The sequence below is a fragment of the Hirundo rustica genome, chromosome 20 (genome assembly GCF_015227805.2).
Source record: "Hirundo rustica isolate bHirRus1 chromosome 20, bHirRus1.pri.v3, whole genome shotgun sequence".
NCBI classification, from domain to species: Eukaryota; Metazoa; Chordata; class Aves; order Passeriformes; family Hirundinidae; genus Hirundo; species Hirundo rustica.
In genome coordinates this window covers 10,348,901-10,370,697 of record NC_053469.1, presented here as the reverse complement: position 1 = coordinate 10,370,697, position 21,797 = coordinate 10,348,901, and the positions used below count along the sequence as shown (strand labels likewise).

At 63.6% G+C, this 21,797-nt stretch overlaps 1 protein-coding gene across 1 annotated transcript; it reads right to left on the bottom strand.

The window, feature by feature from the left end:
- Window positions 1-6,479: 6,479 nt before the first annotated feature.
- Window positions 6,480-11,049, bottom strand: RNF208 (ring finger protein 208). Its single transcript, XM_040083689.2, has 2 exons — window positions 10,908-11,049; window positions 6,480-9,426 (listed from the first exon to the last, which is right to left on the bottom strand). Exon 2 carries the CDS (start codon window positions 8,738-8,740, stop codon window positions 7,943-7,945), a length of 798 nt encoding a protein of 265 aa, XP_039939623.1. The 5' UTR covers window positions 8,741-9,426; window positions 10,908-11,049; the 3' UTR covers window positions 6,480-7,942.
- Window positions 11,050-21,797: the final 10,748 nt, after the last annotated feature.

Below are 21,797 nucleotides of genomic sequence, written 5' to 3'. Positions count from 1 at the left end.
TGGCTGCCTGCCCCGGGCTCCCTGCATTTGAGCCGCTTCCAGAAGCTGACAAACCAGACTGGTTACAGCCAGGCTCGGCCCCAGCCCTGCCTGGCCCACGGCAGGAGGCAGCTGCCTGCGCGGGTGCCCGCCACACCTGCACCCTTCTGGCACAGCAGGCAGCGCCCGGCAGCGCCCAGCTCGGTGCCCTCTCCTCTGGACCGTGGCGGGTCAGTACTGCGTTGGTGCTGGGGAGGAGGAAGAGGACGAGGAGGCTGTTGGATGCTCACGGTGCTGCCCCTCTTGGGTGGCCTTTCGGTGAGGGTGATGGGGCTGCAGCCGCCGTCAGAGGCTCCTGACCCGCCGGTCTGGGAAGACGCCCCAAACCGCACCGGAGGGATGTTGGGACTCTGTGCGGACGCTGCTGCCTTCAAACCCTTCAGGCAGCCTTGCTGAAGGAGCCTCCTGCCCTGGAGCGACACCCACGTCCCGCACCCAGCCCCGAAGGGCCCCGGCGGGTGCGGGCCGGGCGGGGCGGCTGCTCCGGACCCCCTGATGGAGCCGGCGGCGGGCGAGAAGGCAGAACCCGGCCCGCCGCCCGTGCAGGAGGCCGCTGGGGAAGGCCGTGCCAGGCGGCGGGACGACAGCGAGACCGTGGGGTCGGGGGACCCCGGGGAGCCGTCCCGACGCTGTGGAGAGGCGTCTGCTGCTGCCCGGGGATGCTGGGAGGTGCCACCGGCGGAGGATGCCAGGGAGCCGCTCCTGCCCGGGCATGAGGAGCCGCCGGCCCGCGGTGCCTCCCTGCCTGCGGGGCGGGCCGCTCCCGCTGCCGGCCCCGCGCTGCCCCGCGGGGAGAGCCCATCGCCCGGCTTCCAGAGACTCTCCGGCTCCGTCCTGAGCCTCTTCGGCGAGGCGGAGGAGGCATCGAGCGATGGGGTGGCGGTGGCAGCGGAGCCGTGCCCCGTGCCGGCGGGCAGCGAGGACGAGTGCCCCATCTGCACGGAGCCCTATGACGAGCAGCGGCACAAGCCGGCCGTGCTGAACTGCAACCACGGCCTGTGCCGGGCCTGCCTGAGGGCCATCATGGACACGGCCACCGGCGCCGAGCTCGGCCGCGTGCGCTGCCCCATCTGCCGCCAGAAGACGCCCATGCTGGAGTGGGAGATCTGCAAGCTGCAAGAGGAGCTGCTCCTGCTGCATGCCCAGCCCGGCTCCCCCGGCGCCCTGGCCGCCTCCCGGCCCCCTGCCCTGCCGCCCCGGCGCCCGGGCCTGGCCGGCGCCCTCGAGCATCGCTTCCAGGTGCGCTTCCACACCAGCCGCATGTTCGGGTGCCTGCCCTGCGTGCGGTACCCGCCCTGCCTGATCCGCGCCCTGGCCCGGCTGGAGCGGCGCTGCCGCTGCTGCTACCTCCTGCTGCTGGCGCTGCTGCTGGCGGCCGAGATGCTCAGCCTGCTCCTCATCTTCCTCCCCATCGTCCTCATGGTGATGCTCTTCCTCATCCTGGACAAATAGCGCTGGCTTTGTGCCCTCAGGCTGGGCGTGTGTGAGGAGAGGAGCCCAGCTCCGGCTCTGCCCGTGGCTGTAGTGCCAGCTGGGAGCCAGCCTGTGACCCTGGTGCCTGGGACACCTGGCACTGCCAGTGAGCCCAGAGCAGGTGAGGCAGCGGAGGAGCAGGAGCAGGCAGCGGAGGGAGGCGACCCTGGAGCTGGGCATCATCTGCACGGGGGCACCAGGTGACACATCACTGCCGCAGCCAAGGGGCGGATGGAGTGGGAGCCCTTCCTGCGCTGGGGCACGTCCCTGGCCTGGGGGCTGGGGACCAGAGAGGCTCTGCGGGCAGAGCAGGGCTGTGCGATTGGCTGTGCCATGGACTGTGCCATGGACTGTGCCACCTGCACCCAGGACAGACGGGCTGGGATCCCCCAGCATGGACTGAAAATACAGCCTGTGTTTGTACCACAGCCGTGTCCAGCTGAGTTCAGGGCCTGGGCTGGGCATGTCCCCTTGGGGACCAGGAGGGAAACAAGGAGGGTGTGGGCACAGCCAGTGGTCCCCAGCCACCCTACAAGGGGTGTATGCTCCACCAAGACACCTCCCAGCCCAGCCGAGCTGTGCCAGCCCGTGCTCAGACCATGCCCTCTGGGGAGATAAGTGAGCAAACACAGCTCTGTCCCTGCCATACACGGGTGGAGGAGCCTGTGGTGAGTGGCACCGGGGCTGTGCCCACATGGGAGCTGCCATCAGGAGTGTCCCAGGGGTGAGCAGGATCTGGGCTCTGCTTTTGGCTGCTGGCTCATGTGGGAGCCATGCGCCAGCCAGGTGATGTCCAGGTCACGGTGTGGCTGCTCTGCACCTTTGTTCCTCCACACTCCTTGGGGAAACGTGTACCCCACGGGGACAGGGATGGGGATCCCCCAAGGCTTTCAGCCGCCTTTGGGCTGGTGTTGGGTTGCAGGGAGTTGTCAGACCCCCCGGGATTCCATTTCAGGGGTGCTGACACCCACCTCCACAGCCTGGAATGTGCTGCAGTCTGTTTGTCACTGCTGGCCTCCTCTGGGTGTCCTGCCAAGGCTCTGTGCTGACTCCAGGCCAGTTCCCCCTCCCTGTGCTGTCACCCCTGTCTGTCCCACTCAGCTCAGCCCTGCTGAGGGGCTGGTGACGCTGCTGTGCCCTGTTCTGCCTGGCTGTGCTGGGCCTGTGCAACCATCCCCATGTGCTGGCTTTGCCCTTCTCCCCGGGAACACCCTGTAGTCACCTCCCCAGGGCTGTGGCTGTGGGGGACAGACCACAGGGTGCCAGTCTCCCGACCCTCTTCCCCTTCCTCCTGCCCAGAAGCTGGGGGGGTGCAAAGCTAGCGAGCACTGCTGTGCCCACACAGCCCCACAGAAACCCCATGTCCTTGTTCCCAGGAGGGCAGAGACTGGGGCTGTGGGCTTTGCCAGGACACTGGTTCCACTCAGCATCAGCGCTGCCATGGGCTGCTCTGGCAAAGCGCTGAAGCACCCCAAAACAGGTCAGGTCAGCAGGCAGAAGCAGGTGGGTCCCCCCAGCCCTGGTGGCACCAAGGAATATTTATTTATACCAAGTGGAGCAGCTCCATCAGGAGAAGTGCCAGTTTGGCCCTGGCTGGGGCATTTTTGGCTCCATGGAGCCTGTGGGGAGGGGGTGCTCAGACACCCGGGGGACCCTGTCACCATGTGGGAGCCTCGTGTCCCTGCTCTACATTGTGTGGGGCTGTTGAGGTGAACCAGGCCAGAGCTGCCCCCATTGGACACCCTGAGCACTCCTGTGCTCTCTGAGCCAGCTGTTGGTACCTCTGGGTGCTGAAAGCTGAAGGACACCTCCATCCCCCCCAGAAGGGGGTCCCTGGGGGCTGTGGTGTGGGATGAACCCTGTGGGTGATGTGGAGCCGGGCTGAAAAGTCCACTCCCAGGGTTGGGTTATATTTAGCACCCTAAGATAATGGTGAGCAGGGCTGGGGCTGACAGGGCTGACCCAGGGCTGATGCAGGGCTCCTGCTGTGGGCACAGCTTCCAGCACAGCCCTCCAAGCCCACCCAACCTCCCCACCTGCAGCCTCGTCCCCTCTCCCAAGCCCCTGACACCCCATTGCACCATCCCAAGTGCTTCATTGCATCCCCCAGCTGCTGGCACCGGGTGATGTGCTGTCCCCAGACCAGTGACCTGGCTGTGCCCATCCCTGCAGGGACCTGCCCGTTCTCTCCTGGCTTCTCCCACTGCAGCCCAACGTGTCTCACCTGAGTCCTGCTCTGGCTAGAGGCATCCTCATCCCAATGGCACCACAACCAGCAGCACCCGCCCATCTCCACTCAGCCCCCCACTCTGGGGACATGTCCCCACCCTGCACCCGTTGGGAGTGTGACCAGAGGGCCAGCGGCCATGGGGCCGGCACGGGGAGGGGACATGGAGCTGGTGCTCTGCAGCCAGCCCTCTCCTGGATTTCACCCCAAGAAAGCTCCCGAGCTCAGCAGTCCCTCGCCAGCCGCGGGGCCAGCACTGCCCTGGGGACCTGCCACAGCCTCTCGGGCTCCGTGCCACCACCCATTATCCTTGCGCCGTTGTGAAAGCGGGTGCTGGCACTTCGCAAGCGTCTTCCTCTGCTGAAACGGCCGTTCGGGGTGTGACCGCTCCGGGGCGAGGTTTGAGGCTGCGTGTGTCCAAGGAGCGCACAATCCTGCTGCTCAGCCGCCTCCCTGCAGCCGGGCAAGGGCTGCCCCATTCCCCAGCACAGCCTCGACTGCGCCGCGGCCGGATCCTCCCGCTGGTTGCATCCATGGGGAACTGGTCCTGTTGTGCAACCTCGGGGCAGGATGGGGGTGGTGGGGCCACCACGTAGGGACTGGCCTGGGCACTGCCCAGCGCTGCCACTGTCCCCTGCAGGAGCAGAGCAGCCCCAGCCCTGAGTCCCGGGCACCAAGATGCTTTTCACATAATCACAGAATGCACCAGGTTGGAAAGAACACATCGGGATCACCCAGTCCAATTCCCGGCCGTTCACAGACACCCCAACAACACCACCCTGTGCTTGAGAGCGTTGTCCAAATGCTTCTTAACTCTGGGGAGAATGACTGGCAAACACCATACCCTGAACCCATGCCAAAGGCCGAGCCCAAACCAGCCCAATACTGGTGCTTCCCACCCAAAATGAGGGCATTTGGGAAAAGGGTCATACCCAGGAGTAATCTAACTCCCCACGTCCCTTCTCCTATCACGGGCCAAACTGGACACTGGGAGAGCCCAGAGCTTCATCCTAGCCTGGGACAGATGCTGAAGGAGATTTTACAACCAGCTCACCTGGGAACGTCTGGGAGCATCTCTGCTCTAATGTGGCCAAACCTGCTCCCGCAGCAATGTCCTGGCCATGCTTAGGCAGCTCGTAGGACTTGGAGATCTTCAAAAACTTAGCGTGGAGGCAAAAGCTCAGAATGGCCATGGGAGCATTTTAGGGGATGCGAAAGACTTTTAATTCACCTGCCTCTGTGACACAAGGGCTGGCACCACCCCATGTCCTTGTCCTCTGCACCAAACCTGGCCCCTCTTCCAGCAAGTGCTTATTCGAGGTTAATAGGGCAGGAGAAATGGGCTCTCACCCAGTAGTTGCTCCTGAAAGGCCCTATTTCTTCCTTAATTGCAACTCAAAATCAAATTAGCAGTTTTAAATTTACTCTGTGCCCAAGAGGTGCCGTGAGAGTAGGGGAGAACACATTGTACCCTTTGTCCTTACGTAATAAAAAGGGTAAATTCCTACTGAGGGCAAAATTGCTGCCACCTCTGGTCTTGCTGGCTCACAGCTTCAGTGTCTTCAGGGACAGAGATGCTCAGCCTGGATTTAATATGAGCTTTTGGGGTGTCGGGGTTCTTTATCCCAGATTTGGCACGAGCCTTTGGGGTGATGGAGATGCACATCCTGCATGTGGGGCTGCCCCGACTCCCCCAAGCAGCCGCATCATTTGGCTCAGTATGGAGTTGCTGCAGCCACCAGGAGACCCCCACACTGTGCCAAGGCTGCGTGAAGGATGGTGGAATGTGAGTGCAGGGTGGAGATATTGGTAAAGACAGGGAGACAGGACACAGCTGCAGCACCCTCGGGGACGGGGGAGGCACCGGCTGCGTTACTGGTGCTGTAATTCAGCGCCCATGGACTTGGGACGTGGTTCTGTTTTCCAGGCATAGAAACCCCCCTGGGATGGGAACCAGCACACAAGGAAAAGGGGTCTGCAGCCACCCTTGCCCCCTCCTGGATGTGCTGCTGCTTTGGAAGCAGATGCTCCACCTTGGCCCAGAGCAGAGGGCAGAGACAGTTACTGCTCCCAGAGGATGGGAAATTTGGGGGCTGGCACTGGATGTGCCCACACCAGCCAGCGTGTACAGCTTGCCCTGAGGAGCTGCTTTTCCTGGGATCATCACCCCAGCTGCTTCTGCTGCAGATTCCTTGCTCTGACAGGAGTCCAGTCTTGGGGTCCACTGGGGCAGGCAATGGGTGCCATGTGCTGGTGCTGCCAGGTGCATGCCAGCCCCAGGGCAACTCCTGTATGCTGTGGGGATGGTGCAGAGAGGGGCCCCTGGGTGCAGCTGCCTCACGAGAGCAGGGCAAGGGGAGCCCAGCACGGCCCATTTCCCTGCCCAGCTCCCTTCAACAGCAGGTGCCACCAAATGGCACATCCTCCCCCCGGTATCTCACATCACCTGGGGAGAAGGGGAACATCCAGTGGGTTTTTGAGGGCTCTTGGTGTGACTGGGGACCCCTTGCCAAGCTGGGCAGGATCCCCCAAGGTGCCCAGCCATGTGTAGGGGCTGGGCAGGGAGGAGACACAGCTCCATCAGAGCTGAAAACCCGGTTGGAGGAAGAGGTGCCAGCCCAGGGGAAAGCTGTAACATGGGTATTGCCCCCCAGCCTACCCCACAGATGGAGCAGGGCCATGGCACATCCCCGTGTGTCACCCCACTCCTGCCCGCAGTGACGCACCCCCGGACTCCAGCTTCGTTCCAATATAATCTTTATTGGGGAGACTGATGGGGGTCAGAACAAGGCCGGGTATAAAACATGATCATGGTCACAACCAGCAGCGGGAGGCATTGGCAGAGCAACACAGAGACGGTACCGGTGCCGTTCTCCACCGGGGGCAGAACGGTCCTGGGGCTGCGCCAGCGGCATCGCCCGTTCCCTCAGGACGCGACGGGGCACGAACTGGCCCCTCTCCCTGGATGGATGCTGGGCTTTGGCCAGTGCCAGGGGCTGCTGTTTCCTCTAGGATGCAGGGTTCTGGGACCCCTCAGGCTCACCCAACACCCTGGGACTGGGCAGCATGTGCCCCTGGTGCCATGGCCATGCCAGGTTGTGGTGCTCAGCCCCATAGGAGCACCCGAAATTATGGCTTTTTCTTTATTTTTTTTTGTTGGTTTTGTTTTTGTTTTGTTTTTTTTGCTTTTTTGGCAGCAAACTTACCCCTCCAGGTGCTTTGGAGACAGCAAGGCTGCTGCCCTGCCAGCCCCTCCGCACAGAGGTCAGAGCAGAGGTGCTGCTCTGGGGAAGGGACTGTGGGCAGGAGCCAGACCTCAGTCCCCCTGCCCAGTCAAATCCCCTTGCTGGAGTCAGCAATTTGGGGTACTGGACCCCGTGCCACCCTCCTGAGCCATCCCATGGGGCATAGGTGTGGGTCCCGAGTGGAGGGGCAGAGAACGGGCACAGCTCAATGCCTTTGTGAACACGTAGTGGCCTGGGATGGGGTGGCCAGGGATGGATGGGGAAAAACAAGAATCCTCCAAAACGAGGACAAAGTGGAGCTTTCCTCAAGGGCCTGCGGAGGACATGTCTGCTGGCATCCGAGGGGCCGGTGTGGCAGCTTGCTGTGGCTACTGAGACTCGGACGCATGGCGGCGTGGCCACTGAGATGAAAGCTTTGGCAAATAACTTACAGAGAGGGGGTGGAGGGGCAGCTGGGGACCTGTCCTCACTTCCTGTGCTGGGAGGGTGGCCCAGTGTGGCACCATGCATCTCCAGGGCTTCTTGTGCTGCTGCTGCCGGCCATGGGGAGGGTGTCACTCCAGCTGGGACCCAGCATCCGCTCTTGGGAGAGCCGGGGAGAGAGGAGGGAGGGGCGCCCGGGGAAGGAGCACGGTGAGATGCTCGATGCACCACGGGAGCACCCGCCGCAGGGCCAGGGGAGCTGCAGACCCTGGATGCTCTAGATGTGCTCCCCGTGCCAGCGTCCTTCTCCCCGGGCACCACTGGTGACCAGGGGGCTGCTGCCGGGTCCCAGCAACCCCACTGCCCCCCGAGAGTGCTGGCAAGGACACCAGTCCCACATCCTTGGCCGTGGTGAGTGTTAGAGCATTCCCTGGCTGTGCCACCGGCAGAGAGGGGACAGGGGACCGGCCGTGGCGCTGGCTGCGCTGTCCCGCCCGCCGTGCCCCGCTGCGGAGGAGCGGGCGGGGAGCGGGGCTCACATGATGGTGCAGGAGGACAGCGGGTTCCGGATGTGGCAGGTGCAGGCGGCCCCGCAGTACTGGCGGAAGGTCTGGTAGCAGCTGCGGTCGGTGTCGCTGCTCCACTGGACAGGGTTGGCAGCCAGGGCCTCGGCCGGCAGTCTGTTCAGGATACTGGTGTTGACAGCCAGCGCCGCCAGCCCGTAGTCAGTGAAGAGGACGGTCTCCCGCTTGCAGGTGGGGCAGGAGATGAACTTGTACTTGGGGCAGGACTCGTAGAGGATCTGCAGGCACTCCTCGCACACCGAATGCAGGCAGGAGAGGATGCGAGGCCGCTTGTTGGTGAAGTTGTACATGTGGCCGCAGGTGGGGCACTCCAGGGGCTCGCAGGGCGTCGAGGGGTGCAGCACGTACTGGTTGACGATCACCTCGTCCGACGGCGGCTGCCGGTGGTAGCAGACCTCGGAGCTGCCCTTGCGCTGGCCCTGGTAGCCGCGCTCGCGCCGCGGCAGCGGGGGAGTCCGGGGCAGCGGCAGGGGCCCGGGGGCGGCGTCCAAGGCAGGGATGTCCCCGCACGCCTGGTTGACGATGATCTCGGACTCGGAGGGCCACGCGCGCTTGGCCACGAGGGGCGGCTCGCGGCGCGGGGCGGGCGCGTAGCGCGGCTGCGACGCTTGCAGCTCCGAGAACTTCTCCGGGTGGATGATCTTCATCGCCTCCATTTTAATGATGACCTGTTGCCCTTTCAGACACGACATGAGTATCGTTTTCACATTACTGTCCACTGCTCTGGGGTCTCTGAGGGACGCCTGCATGAGGCTAAAACATGCTGGCAGCCTGCTGAGCTTTCAATCTCGGTCTGGCCGCGGAGCAGGAGCACAGGGAGCAGCAGCTGGTGCGGGAGCGCATCCTGGGGGGACGGGGCAGCGCCAGCGGGCCCGCGCCCCTCTTCTGCAGCCAGTCCCAAGGGTGCCAGGCACGAGGCTGAGGCAGGCAGGAGAAGGCAGCTCTCACAGTGGCATCCTGCCTGCTTCGAGATGCTCTTGGGCGGGTGATCAAAGCGTCGGCTCGCCGGGATGTTAACGTGACATTGGCAGTCACTCAGCAGCCCTGCTCTTCGCCTTTGCTGCCACTTCCCACAGCGGATCAGCTGCAGTCGGGAACAGTAATTTGGGGATGGTGGCACTGGGCACTGCCCAGGGCAGGTGAGTCCAGGGAGGGTCTTGCAGAACTGGAGGCAGCTCTCACTTCACCCCAGCCCGGCCTCTATTCCTGTTTACATGCAGTGGGATCCTCGTGGCGCTGAAGAATGCGTTTGCAAATTCCTTTGCTCTGACTTCCCGGCTCTCCCACTTGCCGTCACCAGGAGCTCCCACAGGGCAGGGGCTCAGGGCACATCCCGTGCCGGAGGGCAGCTCACCTTGGCTGAGGCCAGGACACCACACACCTTGTCCCCTCGGTCCCCGGTGGTACCTCTGTCCCCAGCTCAGCTTCGTGCTTGCTGGAAATGAAAAGTGAGAGGGGGTTGGATCCGAGGCTCTTCAGGGATCTATCGCCTGCCAGCGCTCTCTCGGGATGCGTGCCCGCCTGCATCCCGGCAATTTGGCAACCGAGCCCTGCAGGTCTCGTCCATCCGCCCGCGTGCTTGGGCTGCGGAAGTGGGAGCAGGCAGGTATTTCCTTCCCCCCAGGTATCCCCTCGGCGGCCCCGAGCGTGGGGTCCCGGGACCCCCCTCTGCCCTGAGGGTGGGAGGGCAGGTCCCCCAGAGCCCGGCTGGGTTGCAGGGCCCCTCCCGAAGGGGTTCCTCCACCGACCTGCCTCTGCTCAGGGTTTTCTCTCACGTTTAGCCCCTCCTCTGCTCAGTGGATCTATTTTTACCTCCATCGCTTGCTCCTGATCTGTCCCTGCTATTATCCCTCCCTCCAGCTTCCTCTCCCCCCTCCTCCACAGCTTGTCCCGGAGCTGATGGAGAGGACAGGCCACGTTTGCGGGCAGGAGATGGGGGGCACGCAGCCAGCCCGAGGCCATTTTCTCCCTCAGCAGCCCCTGCGCCAGCCCAGCTCTCCTCCGAGAAGGGCGAAGGCGCTCTCCTCCATCACGCTGCAAATCCTGTTAGAGGGATGCCTGCTCCTGCCGGGCGCTGCCAGGCCTGGCGGAGGGGGCCCGAGGGGGCCATCTGCTTCCAGCAGCAGCAGCCTTTGGGGATGAAGAGAGACCGTGGGGGTTCAGCCCCGGGTGCCTGAGGCCTGCGAGGGTGGGCTGGATCCCTGCCCAGCCCCAGACGGGGTGTCCCGGGGGCCATGCCCTGGCAGCACTGGAGTCCCGCAAGCATCCTGCCCTGCGGAGGGAGGCCTCGCCTCTTTCATTCCCCACCACGGGCCCACATCCTGCACCCCACATCCTGCACCCCGCACCCCACAAGCAGCGCATATTCCCCACCCCCCTTCGCACACAGCAGCAGCCCCGGGGGCTCTGCCTTCAGCTCCCGCTTAGGCGGTCACCCGCAGCGCCCACGAGCACAGCGAGCCGGGTGGTCAACAGTGCCACGCACTGTCACCGCGTTCCCACGCTCGTTCTGTCACACCCCTTCACGCACAGCCCTGGCGCAGCACCCTGCACCCCCACCGCCCCTGGGGTGACACAGCCCCCCGCCATCCCCATCGCTTAGGGGGTGACAGAGCCCCTTCCGTACCCCACATCCCCATCAATTCTGGGGTGACACAGGTCCCCGCCATCGCCATCACTTCTGAGGTGTCACATCCCCCTCCGTACCCCGCATTCCCATGGCTTCGGAGGTGACACAGACCTCCCCAGCACCCTCTCCTCCCCAATCTCCCACCGCAATCCCCAGCCACACGCGTCCCTGCCGCACGCTCGCAGCCCCGCGGAGCGCACGCCCGTGCACACAAGCGCTCCCCGCACGCACACACGTGCGCTCCCGCACGCCCGCAGGGTCACCCCCCCGGCCCTGCCCGCCGTTACCTGCGCTGGCCCCGGGCAGGGGTCCGTGTTCAGCCGCCAGCCCCCGCTCCGTGCCCGGCGCGGCTCCGCAGGCCCGAGCGGCGGAGGTTATCCCGGAGGCAGAGGGATGCGGCGCTGCCCCGGCCAGGCGCGGCTCCCCGGGGATGCCGGCGACTCCGAGGCGCGGCTCCGCGGGGCCGGTCCCGGTCGGCCGGGCCGCCCCCGGCCCCGCTCCCCCCGGCCCCGCCGCCTGCTCCCGCCGCGGCCGCGACGGCGCGGGGAGGGGATCGCGCACGGAGGCCGGGGCCGGCGGCGCCGGGCCGCTCCGGATGCTCGGCGGGGACCGGCGGCCGGGGGAACCGGCAGGTACCGCCGCTGCCGCTCCGGGGGCTCCTTCGTGCCTTCCCCCGGCTCCCCCCGCCGCCCCCGGCCGCGGACCCCGGCTCGGCGCGGGGCTGATGCAACACCCCCGGCCGGCAGCGCAGGCTGCGGGGGGCTGGCGCCGGGCCCCCCCCGTGCCCCTCGGCAGGTGCAGGCAGCGGCGGGCAGCGGCGGGCAGGCAGCGGCGGCTCCGTGCCCGCCGTTCCCGGGGCCCGGCGGCGCGGGCGCTGCTGCGCGCTCCCGCCGCCGCCCGCAGTGCCGCCGCAGTGGTGCAGCCGCCTCACATTTCTCTCGCTCAGCAGCGCCGGGGCCCGCCGGCCGCAGCGCCTGACGCCCAGCACACCCCCTCCCCGCCCCGCACCCCCACCTCCCCGCACGCCCCCTCCCCGCCCCGTACCCCCCTTGCCCCGCGCCCTCCCCCTCCGCGCCCCTTCATCCGCCCCGCACGGCCCCCTCCCCGCACATTCCTCCTTGCCCCGACCGTCTCCCCTCGTCCGACATATCCCGCTCCCCCACCCCACAGCCCCTCTTGCCCCGCACCCCCTCTCCCCATAGCCGCTCCCGAAGCCTCCCTGCGGCTCCGCTCCTTCTCCGCCGGCCGGGCCGCCGCGGGTCGTTCCGAGGGGCCCGCGGTGACTCAGCATCGGCGCCGCTGGAAGCGGCTCCGCGGCTGTGGGGCAGCATCGGGGAGCAGGGCCCTGCCAGCAGCCCCTGCAGCCCTCGGGGCTGGGAAGAGGTCCGCCAGGAATTCCCCCACCACTGCTTTTTCCCACTGCCGAATCACCCCACCGTGTCCCCTGGGATCCATGGCCACCGGCTGTCGGGGGAGCAGAGGGGGTCCCCTGAAAGCCCCCCAGTCCCTGCCGAGCTCAAGGGCACCTGGGCACAGGGGTCACTGGTCCCTGGGGACACGGTGGGCTCAGCGTGGTGGGTGCGGGGGTCACACGACCACTGGGTCCCAGCAATGCTGACAGGTCCTTGCAGAGCACTGGGGAGCATCACTCATAGCCGTGGGCTTGCTGGTGTGACCCCCACGGTGGAACAGGCAGACAGGACCCACAGGCTGGGAACACCCCCCAGGGTGCTCCGAGCAGATGACTCCTGTTCCATGCTTCCTGGCTCCCGCAGATGTGAGAGGCATGGATGTCCCCTGGCAGATGCTAGAGGCCAGGCTGCCTTCTCCCTCTGCTGTGGGTGCCTCCAGAATGGGGACCCCACAGGCAAATGGACAAATAAGCAGGCAGCCCCACACAGAGCCCTCCAGCTGCCATGCCCCGACCCCAGAAACAGTGGCCCAGGCATGTGCACACTCCAGTCCAAACCCACTCCACTCCACCCAGCCCTGGCTGGAGCAGGATGCTGATGGGGGCTCACCAGGCTCCTTTGGGTGCTGCTGGGGTTTCCCTGCTTGTGTCGCCCATTGCTGCTTTTAAGATTTTTAGATTCCTCCAGGATTGTGCCTGGACTTTGATGGCCTCCCTGAAGATTACCCTGCCCAGCCCTGCTTGCTAACCCTCCAGCCCTGCTGCAGCACAGACCCAGCCCCTGTAACAAGGGTCTGCGTGGTCCTGGAGCCGTGTCGTGTCCACACAGCACACTGTCTTCACACCATCACTGTCCTCTGGCCCTGCCATCAGTGGGATGGACACAGGAGCTGGAGGTTACAATTTCACAGCTCTGCCAGGCCTTGTGCAGCCCATAGATGATCTTCTCACCCACACTTCAGGCAATGATGCTAAAAATCACGCCCAGGTGCATCTCTTCCTGACCTGGAAGAGATAACCAAAGTCACCGGGGCAGAAGGATCCTCTGGTACCCCAAGGGCTCAGTTGTGATCATTCCCAGACCAGACTGACCCTTGAGAGTGGTTCTCCCTGGGGACCCTGCAGCATCACCTCCACCTGGAAATACCTGCTCCCTTCTTGACAATGACTGAGTTTTTAGTCTTTGAGATTCTCTTCCCGGATAAGGGATTTTTGAATGCCTCTAGTCCCTCTAAGTGCCATTCTTTGATCTGCTCACCTGCCGAAATCAGTACGAGGCTGCTGCTGCCTGGCACTCTAACACTGCTAAACAGGGATTCCCTTAATCTTCCCCATCCTCCTGTGTCAGGTGCTCCTTCCCTCTAACGTGCCTGGGTGCAGATAGCGAGAGCTGAGATCTTACGCTTGAGCTCACTGAGCAGAGGAAATTGCAGGAAGTGAGCGAGCACGAGCTATTTTCTGTTATTAATTCATATGGCATCCCTGTGCTGACCCAGCTACACGGTGTTATTATGCTGCTATTCCATGAGTTAAGCAACAGCTCTATTTAAAAATAATCATAAATTACGTTGGGCATCTTTTCTGCTGAATAAGAGCGTGTTTGTGCCAAGGCGCTGGGATCTTCCTGTTGCCCCAACGGCTCCGTCTCTGCTTCGCATGCTCAGTGCAGAGCTTTCCCTTTCCTCTGCTGAGGCGGTCCACCAAGATCTCTGCTTTCTACCCAAACTGAAATAATCTCATCATTCAAAACTCAGACCTTCCATCTTGTCTGGGCCTGTGTGGCTCAGACTTGTGTGATGACCCTACCAAACCCCAGCCCCATGGCCACCTCTGCCTTTGGGTCTTGCCTCTCACTCCTGGTTTAACACCTAACTTTGGCATATAAACACACATGTTGCATTATCTTTTATAAAAACCTATGGCATTGGGTGCTATCATAAATGTACATATTTTGGCTGCATGTGGATATCCCTAGAACGCCTTCTGAGCTGTGCTGATGTGCTATGGGTGCTCTCCTGGGTTTTACAAGCAGCACTGATGTATTTTACCATTTTCAGAGACCTTGTCAGCAGGCCAAGCACAGTTTTGGGTTCAGAGGTTGCTCCTTAGCTTAGTTGTACCTGCTGTCCTTGGGTCCAGCTCTCCTTGCACAGATGTGCAGGAGTAGTTTTGCCAGTGGATTCCCTTCATGTGTCCCAGATGACCAAGGTTTTGCTGTTTATAATCAGGAATTTATTGTAATCCAGCTGGTGTTGGCCTTGTGTGAAACCACAGCTTCTTTCTGCAAAACTCATTCCTCTCCAGTGTCTTGACTGGATCAGTTCAAAACCTTTGCTATGTAAATGTGTTGGGAGCTGTAACATTGCTGACCAGGCTTTGCTGAGATGAACGGTAAAGCCAGAAGATAATTCGGTCCTAAATTGCTTCTTCATCATCAGCCATCACCTGCTCAGCCATCCACTTGTTTGCCCAGGATTTTATTGCCCTTCTGGACCTCTAGCACTGGTGGGAAGGACCCGTTCTGAGAGGATGGCCCTGCTCTCACTCGGTGCCAGCCTTGTGCTGTGATGGCACCCGAGGCTTTTCTTTCCACCCTACCTGGGTGAGCTGGAAGCTCTGTGCGTGCCAAACCTTCCTGTCCCCATCCAGGCCCCCATCCATGCTGTCCATGCTCCTGGTGGCAGCACCTCAGGCCGCCTTTCTTAGTTCCTTGCTGCCCTTGTCACCAAGTTCGCTTGTCCAGGTCCCGCACACATCCACAGCCCTTCCCAAAATCCTGTCTGTTTCTCACACCGATCTTGTTCTAGTGAATCACTCATCACACAGATAATTCACCCACAAAAACATGAGCTCATCCCCAGCTTTGCAGAGAGCAGCTTTCTCTGCAGGTCTGTGCGGGGCAGCCCCAGTGCCAGGGCCAGCCCTGGCCACAGGGACAACCCGGCCTGGCCTGGCTGCGAGGGACGGACATGCTACCCACACCCCGTGTTTTCATCCTCACATCCCCTTGGGATTGCCTCTCCTTCCCGGGCTACAGCACCAGGAGAAGGGACCCTAAGTGCCACAGTCTGCCCCATCCCAAGCTGAGACCCTCCAGGGCTGGCTGAGGTGGCCCAGCACAGACCCTGTCAGAAGAGGAGAGCAGGGCAGCTCTCATGGGCCACAATGCTCCACCAAAACCACCAGAGCAGCTGTCTGTGCAGCTTGCCCAGGCAGAGCAAACACCATTTTGAAGGAGGGATGCTACTGAAATAACTGCCAGGAAGCAGCAGAATCTCTTGTAGCCAGCTGGTAGCTGAAGGATGCCCCAGCTGCCGCAGAGCTCTTCCCTGGCTGCTGTTTAAAGCACTGTGTGGATTGGCTGCTGGTGGTCAGGACGTGACCACTGATGCTCTTGCAGTGCAATCCTACTGCCATGGTGGGGGAGCTTTCAGGGTCTGGTTTCTAGGCTTGCAGCTGTCTACAGAGACCCCACCATGAGAGAAGTGATGCTCAGAAGATCCCCAAAGTGTCTGAAGCCACACACAAACCTTGAGATGCACACATGGTACTCTAATCAGCGTGAAAGTTACAGATGTTCCTAAAGCTCCAACAGATTCCAAGGGGATTAATCATTATTTTTACTATTAGTGATTAATACTGTGGCCATTTCTATGAACCCTGGGTGTGAGGAGAGGGCCCACCTTGCTGGTGCTGCACTGAGCAGGAGTGAGGACTAGGAGAAGGGGGTGCACAGGGCTGGGGGAAGGTGAAGGGGCCAGGACCAGAGGGACCACATCCTCTCCTTGGATGTGGTGACCTTCATTGGCCTCCCCACCAACTCCCTGCCTGCAGACCTGGGGCTCCTCAGCTGCCAGAAAAGAGCACCCATGGAAAATGTACTGCTCTCCACAGTTATCTCCTGAGAGGAGGGAGAGGGGATGGGGATCCACAGCCATAAACGAGGACGTGGGAAATTCCAGATGTATTTCCCTACAGCTACACAGGGAAAATCTTTTTCTCTTTGAGAACAGTAGACCAGGGCACAGTGGGGTGGTGGGATGTCCTTCAAAGCTGCTCTGCAAGAGGTCCAGAGTTACACACTGGTCACACTCTGAGCCACAGGCCCGATGAGGCAAGTGGGGCCCCTACCCCCATCAGAGCCCCCTTTTTCATCTGAGGCTGCATCTTCCACAGCCCCAGGTAGGCACAGTCCCATGGACTCCCTGGAGAAGGAGAAGTTCACATCTGGTTGGTGACCCCACAGCAGCACAGCCACGTCAGAAACTCCCTCCCAGTCCCGCAGTGCTATTGGAGAATGAGGCAGGGGGTCTGGAGCTCCCCAAGGGTGACCAGAAAGACCTAGAGCTGCATTTCAGGGTGAGAGGGTGCAAAGAAGACCCATTTCCTTCAGAAAACACCTTGCGTCCAAGGAAAGCAGGACAGGGCTGGCCCAGAAATTGAAATGGCAGCAGCTCTGCAGAAGCCTTCCCCCAGCCCGTGCAGCACAGCTGATGCCGGGTTTAACAGCCCGAGGGATTCGAGGCTCGGAAGAAACCAGAGCATGTGCCAGAGCTGGGATGCAGCCGCTGTCCCAGCCCTCCTTCACGGGCTGGGTGGGTGCTGGGCTGGTGGAGCAGCTCCGGTGCCGACGCTGGGGCTGCGGCAGGCGCTTGTAATTGTGGTGACATTTTTAGTGTTTGCCGTGCCGGCTCCCCGGGAGAGGCCGGCGCTCGTAACCTGCCAGCGCTGCTCGCCTGGGTGCCGCGGCCAGGCACGAATTGGGTCAGGGAGGAGGAGCAGCGGCGGCCGCCTGTGCCCTCGAGGTGCCCGTTGGGACACGGTGGTCCCGGCACAGGTGCCGCGGTGCCCGCAGTCCTGCTCGTCCTTCCCGTGCGCTGCCTCAGCTGGGACACAGCCCCGAACAGCAGCCCAGACCGAGGCAGCGGTTGGTTTTTGCAGTAGGGTTTCAGCTTTTGCAGGAAAACTTCCCTGAAGGCAGTGGACGGGATCCACCGAGCCCTGCCTGGCTCCAGGCTGCTGCCCCCCTCTCTGGACGCAGCCCCACGGCCGAGGCTGCGGCTGTGCTTGCAGGTGGTGGGATCCTGCCCTCCCAGTGTGCCTGTCCCGGGGCTCCCAACAGGACCTGAGGGCACAATGCGCTCCCCATCCCCGCTCTCAGTAGCTGGCAGCACCCCCCGGTCTCCTGCTGGCCCCTCTGCTCAGCTTGGGCAACCCATGCTCCTGTGGAGCACCACGGCCGCATTTCTGGGTCAGTGGGGTGAATTCGAGCGTTGAGCGGAGGGTTTTGTTTTCCCTGCCTGCCTGTAACCCTCCTGGGGGCTTGTGTGGGTGCACAGCTGGGAGCTGGCCCTGGGCACAGCTCCTGCTCGGGCAGAGGCTGAGGGGCCCTGGGGAGCTGCCAGAGCAGGAGCTGCTGCTGCTCTCGGAGCCCGGGGAGCTGAGCCAATGCTTGGTCTGAGAGCTTGGTGGGAAAGCTGCAGCAGGGGGAAGAGGGCTTGCAGGAATTGCAGGCCTGGGGATGGGAGGCTGGACAGGGGAATGGTCAGGCATGAGGAGCTGCTGGAGCTGGTGAACTCCCCAGCATTACCGTGGGTGGGAGCTGGGAGCGTGGGACCCACGGCAGAGGGTCCCTGGGAGGGGCTGCATCCCACGGGGCAGGCATGGGGGGGGCTGCACCTGCTCTTGGGGATCCCTGGGGCTGACAGCATCATCTGGCCTTGGGGTTTTCATCACCCTGATTTCTCCAGTCCTCCACGAGCCTGGGCCAATATGTCTGACGCCAGGATGCTGGGATGTTGCTGAGGAGCTCGAGGTCTGTCTTTCCCCTCTGCTCCCTCCAGAGGGGATTCCTTGGCCGGTGCCTTGGCTGAAGGGAGACCTTTGGGCACAAGGGGCTTGCAGCAGCCTGGTGCTCCTGTGCAGGCTGTGGGGAAGCAAGTGGAGCACTGGAGCCAGGGTGGTGGTGGACACGGGGAGGTGAGGCCATTCCATGTAACAGAAACCAGGGCTCCAGTGGGGAGGGGTACCCAGCACATCCAGACTGCTGCGGGAGCTGTCAGGTGCCACTGGGACTGTGCTGTGTCCCCAGAACAAGGCAAGGGTTACCAGAGAGACCTGGGCCACCATGAGCCCTGTCCATGCTGGGGGCACGTGTGTGTTTTGGGGGGAACGGGAAGCTCTGCAGGGCATTGAGCACCCACAGTTCCCCCCAGGCGCTCTGGGGCCATCATGGTCCTATGGATGGGAAGGAGGGGCAGTTTTGAGGCTGCAGGCTCAAGGGTTTTGCCTTTGAAGGTGCAGGCTCAAGGCCTAGGGCTGTTCCCCAGCAAGGCACACAGGGTCCCTGGGAGTCCCTCACCCGCCCGGGCTCACCCAGCCCTGGCATCTGCAGGACCCTGATCTGCACAGGGGGCGTGGGGCTGGCAGGGCTGCGGAGGAGGCTCTGCAGCAGCGCAGGGGCTGCCTGCCCGGCGGCTGCCTGCGTGCCAGCACGGAGCTGCCAGCCTGCGCCAGCCCGGCGCTCCCATCCCTCCCTCGGCAGACGCAAATGGGAGCAGACAGCCCGGCTCGAGCAGTAAAGATCAAATCCCGGGAGCCCGGGGCTGCTGTCAGCGCGGGCGGGGCGCTCGGAGCCATCCCGGGAGCGGCAGCCCCGGTGCCGGCCCTGCCTGCCGATGCCCCTGCCAAGGTGTCGTGTCCCCGCACGGCTGCAGCCCGGGAATGCTGGCAGGGGCTGCACAGGCTGCTGTGACCATTGCAGGGGCTGGCGTGGCCACGGGGAGAGGCTGCGGGGCTTTGCCTGCCCTGGGTTTCCAGTGTGGGAGATGCACGCGGCGCTGCCGGCACGCAGGAACTGGTCCTGCTCCTCTCGCTGGGCTCTGCCGGCACGGATGCTCCTGTGCCCAGCGGGATTGAGCTCCGGCTTCTCCGCGGGCTCAGGGAGCAGAGGAGAAGGTGGCCCTGGAGCACGGCACTGCCGGAAACTGCTGTGGAAAGTCCCCTCCACTGCCCCGGCCTTGGTCAGCGCGTGGAAACCTCAACCTTCACCCGCTCCCGGCTCCGACTGAGCCGGCGGCTGTGGGAGGATGAGGATGGTGCAGCCGCGGTGGCACGAGGGTCATGGCTCGCAGGAAGGTGTCTGGCTGCACCCCCGCGCCCGGGGAGCAGGGCAGGCTCGGCACAGCTTCCTAACCCTCCTCGAGTGCCAAAGAGAACTGAAGAGAGCCTGGGAATCCGCACGGACCACAGCCACCCGGATTCTGCACAGCCCGCTTGTTTCCCACCCAGGAAGGTGGCAGCCACCGCCCCGGTGCCCACACCCCGCGGGCGCGGGGGTGCCCCTTCCTCACAGCAGCGCTGCCGCCACCGGGGAGGAGCAGGAGGGATGAGGGTCCGCGGTGCAGCTGGGGAGCAAGGAGAGGGCGCAGCTAATTGGGATAATTGCTAAAGCAGGCGAGGAGCGAGCGGGGAGGGAGGCGGTGAACAAGGAGCCGTTGTGCACAGGCGGCCCAGGCACGCGGCCCCGGCTCCAGCCGGCAGCGAGGGCCGAACAAACGGGGACTGTTCGGTGCGAGGCAGGACAAGCAGACGGCAGGACAGAAACCAGACCTCCACCGGGAGAGAGCCGGAGCCAAGGGCTTAGCCGGGAGCTGGGTGCTGCTCAGGGTCTGTCAGCTCCGTGTGTGGAAAGCAGCCCCAGATGGCCACGGCCGAGCCTTCACCGGGGCAGGATGGTGCCATCCCTAATCCGGCCCCGGGGCAGGGGCCAAAGGAGAGCATGGCAAAGTGCTGCAGATACTCCAGGCCAGGAGACGAGTGACAGCCCCAGGACTGGAAACGTTCAGTCACGGAAATATAGCAGGAAACCAGCCCTTGTCCTAAAAAACCACCGGCAGGTGCAGTCCCTGCAGTCAGGTCGTGGCACAGCGGAAGCTGCGGCCTCGCCCACGCGGCTGCTCAGGAGCCCTCGAGGGTGGGAGCAGCAGCTGCCCCCGCCTCGGCGGCTCCCTCCGCAGGAAGGAGAAGTGACATTTGAGCAGGAAGAAACGTGGCTGTGTATGTGAGCTGCCCGACCCCGTGTCCCAGCTGGGGCTCTTACAGCCCCTTTTCCCGGCGTCTGTGTGAGGGTTTAGCCTTGGAAGACGTGCCGGGCTGTTTGCTGCTGCCTGGTTCTGCACAGGGAGCTGCGGGTTGTGGCGCACGGACACAGATCCCCACAGCATTGACCTGTCATGGGGCTGGGCTGAGCTTGGCGACGGGCGAATTGCCCTGCCTAAATTCCCTGTGCAATGGCACAAGGCCACCCAGCTGCCACGGCCCCCGTGGCCCATTGTGAGTGAGAATGCACGAGCACCAGGGGGAACATCTCTGTGCTGGCCAAAGGCTCTGCCTGAGCAGGGCAGGATGGAGCAGAGGGGGAGATTTTGGCACTGCCAACAGAAGCGCCCAGATCCGCGCTGCCTCCCGCTTCCCTTGCGCATTCAGCGGCGGCTCCCTGCAGGGGCGGCCGCTGGCTCCCGTTCCCAAGCCTGTTGGGAACAGCCCACCCTCAGCCCCGAGGCTCTCGGCAGCTGGGAGGAGACGGGAAGGACTTGCTCCAGGCCAGGAAATCCTTGCTTTCTCCTCCAGCCGGGCCGCAGTGGGCAGCCACAATGCTCGCTTCCCCCGCGCCGCTGCCAAGCCCCGGCGTGACCCGGGGGAGGCCGGGCCGGGAGCCGCAGGGGAGAGCGACGGAGGGGGCTGCGGGAGGGCGATAAGGAAAGCGGCTCCTCTCTGGTTCCTGCAGCCCGGGGAGAGGCCGGCAGCGGGCCAGGCGCCGGCCCGCTCCTGTGATGTCGTTGCGGCCGTGCCGGCCTGGACACTGGGTTATGTACCCAGCTCGTCATCCCTGGGGAACGCGGCATTCCCCTGCCAAGGGAAGGGCCTGGCATTAAGCTGGAAAGGCTTTGGGCTCCGCAGCTCAGCATCCCCGCACAGGTGTGTGACGGGAGCACAGGCTCCCAGCAGCCCCGGCACACCGCGGACTCGCACCGTCCCTGTGCCCGCGGGCACCGGCAGGGCCCGGCAGGGAACGGTGCCCAGCGCCCGCTCGCACGTGTGCCCCGGCCCCATCCCTGTCCCCAGCCGTGAGCCTGCAGCGTGGCTGCGATGTCACATCGGGAGAGCGCAGCGTGAGCAGCGTGGCGCTGGCAGGGGCTGCTGTCGGGTCTGAGGAGCTGCCGGCCCTTTGGGGACTGGGCTGTGCTGTGCTGCAGGGCCTCGGGGGCTCTGCAGAGGAACCTGTGCTACCCCTCCACACAGAGCTGAGTGCTTGCAGCTGGCACAGAGAGCACGGCCTGGCCGGCTGGAGGATGGGTACGGGGCCAGGACAGCCCAGCATGCGCACCCAGGTGCTGACACGAGGGACAGGACACATTCTGCCCCCACAGGAAATCTCTCCCACCAAGCAGCTTTGGCAGGTCACCTCCAGGCTCCATTTGGGCTTTAAAAGCTGCTGCTATCCTTTGGGACAAGTCGTTTTCCCTGAGAGGGAAGCAAGAGCTGTGGAAACTCCTTGCATGCCCTGGGGAAACGTGGAGAGGAGCGGGGCAGGGTCTGGGTCTTTGCACACGGGATGCTGAGCACAGGCCTGGGGACACAGGCTGGATTTTGTGCTGGAGTTTCTCACCCCGGGGTGTTAGTGAGGGGCTGTGCTGCTCAAGGGCACAGAGCACCAAATCCTGCAGCTTCCACGAACCCCCAAACCCCCTGTCTCTAGCAGCTG

Excerpts from the sequence above, each read along its gene's own strand:
- RNF208 (XM_040083689.2), bottom strand. The coding sequence starts at position 8,740 with ATGCAGGCGTCCCTCAGAGACCCCAGAGCAGTGGACAGTAATGTGAAA.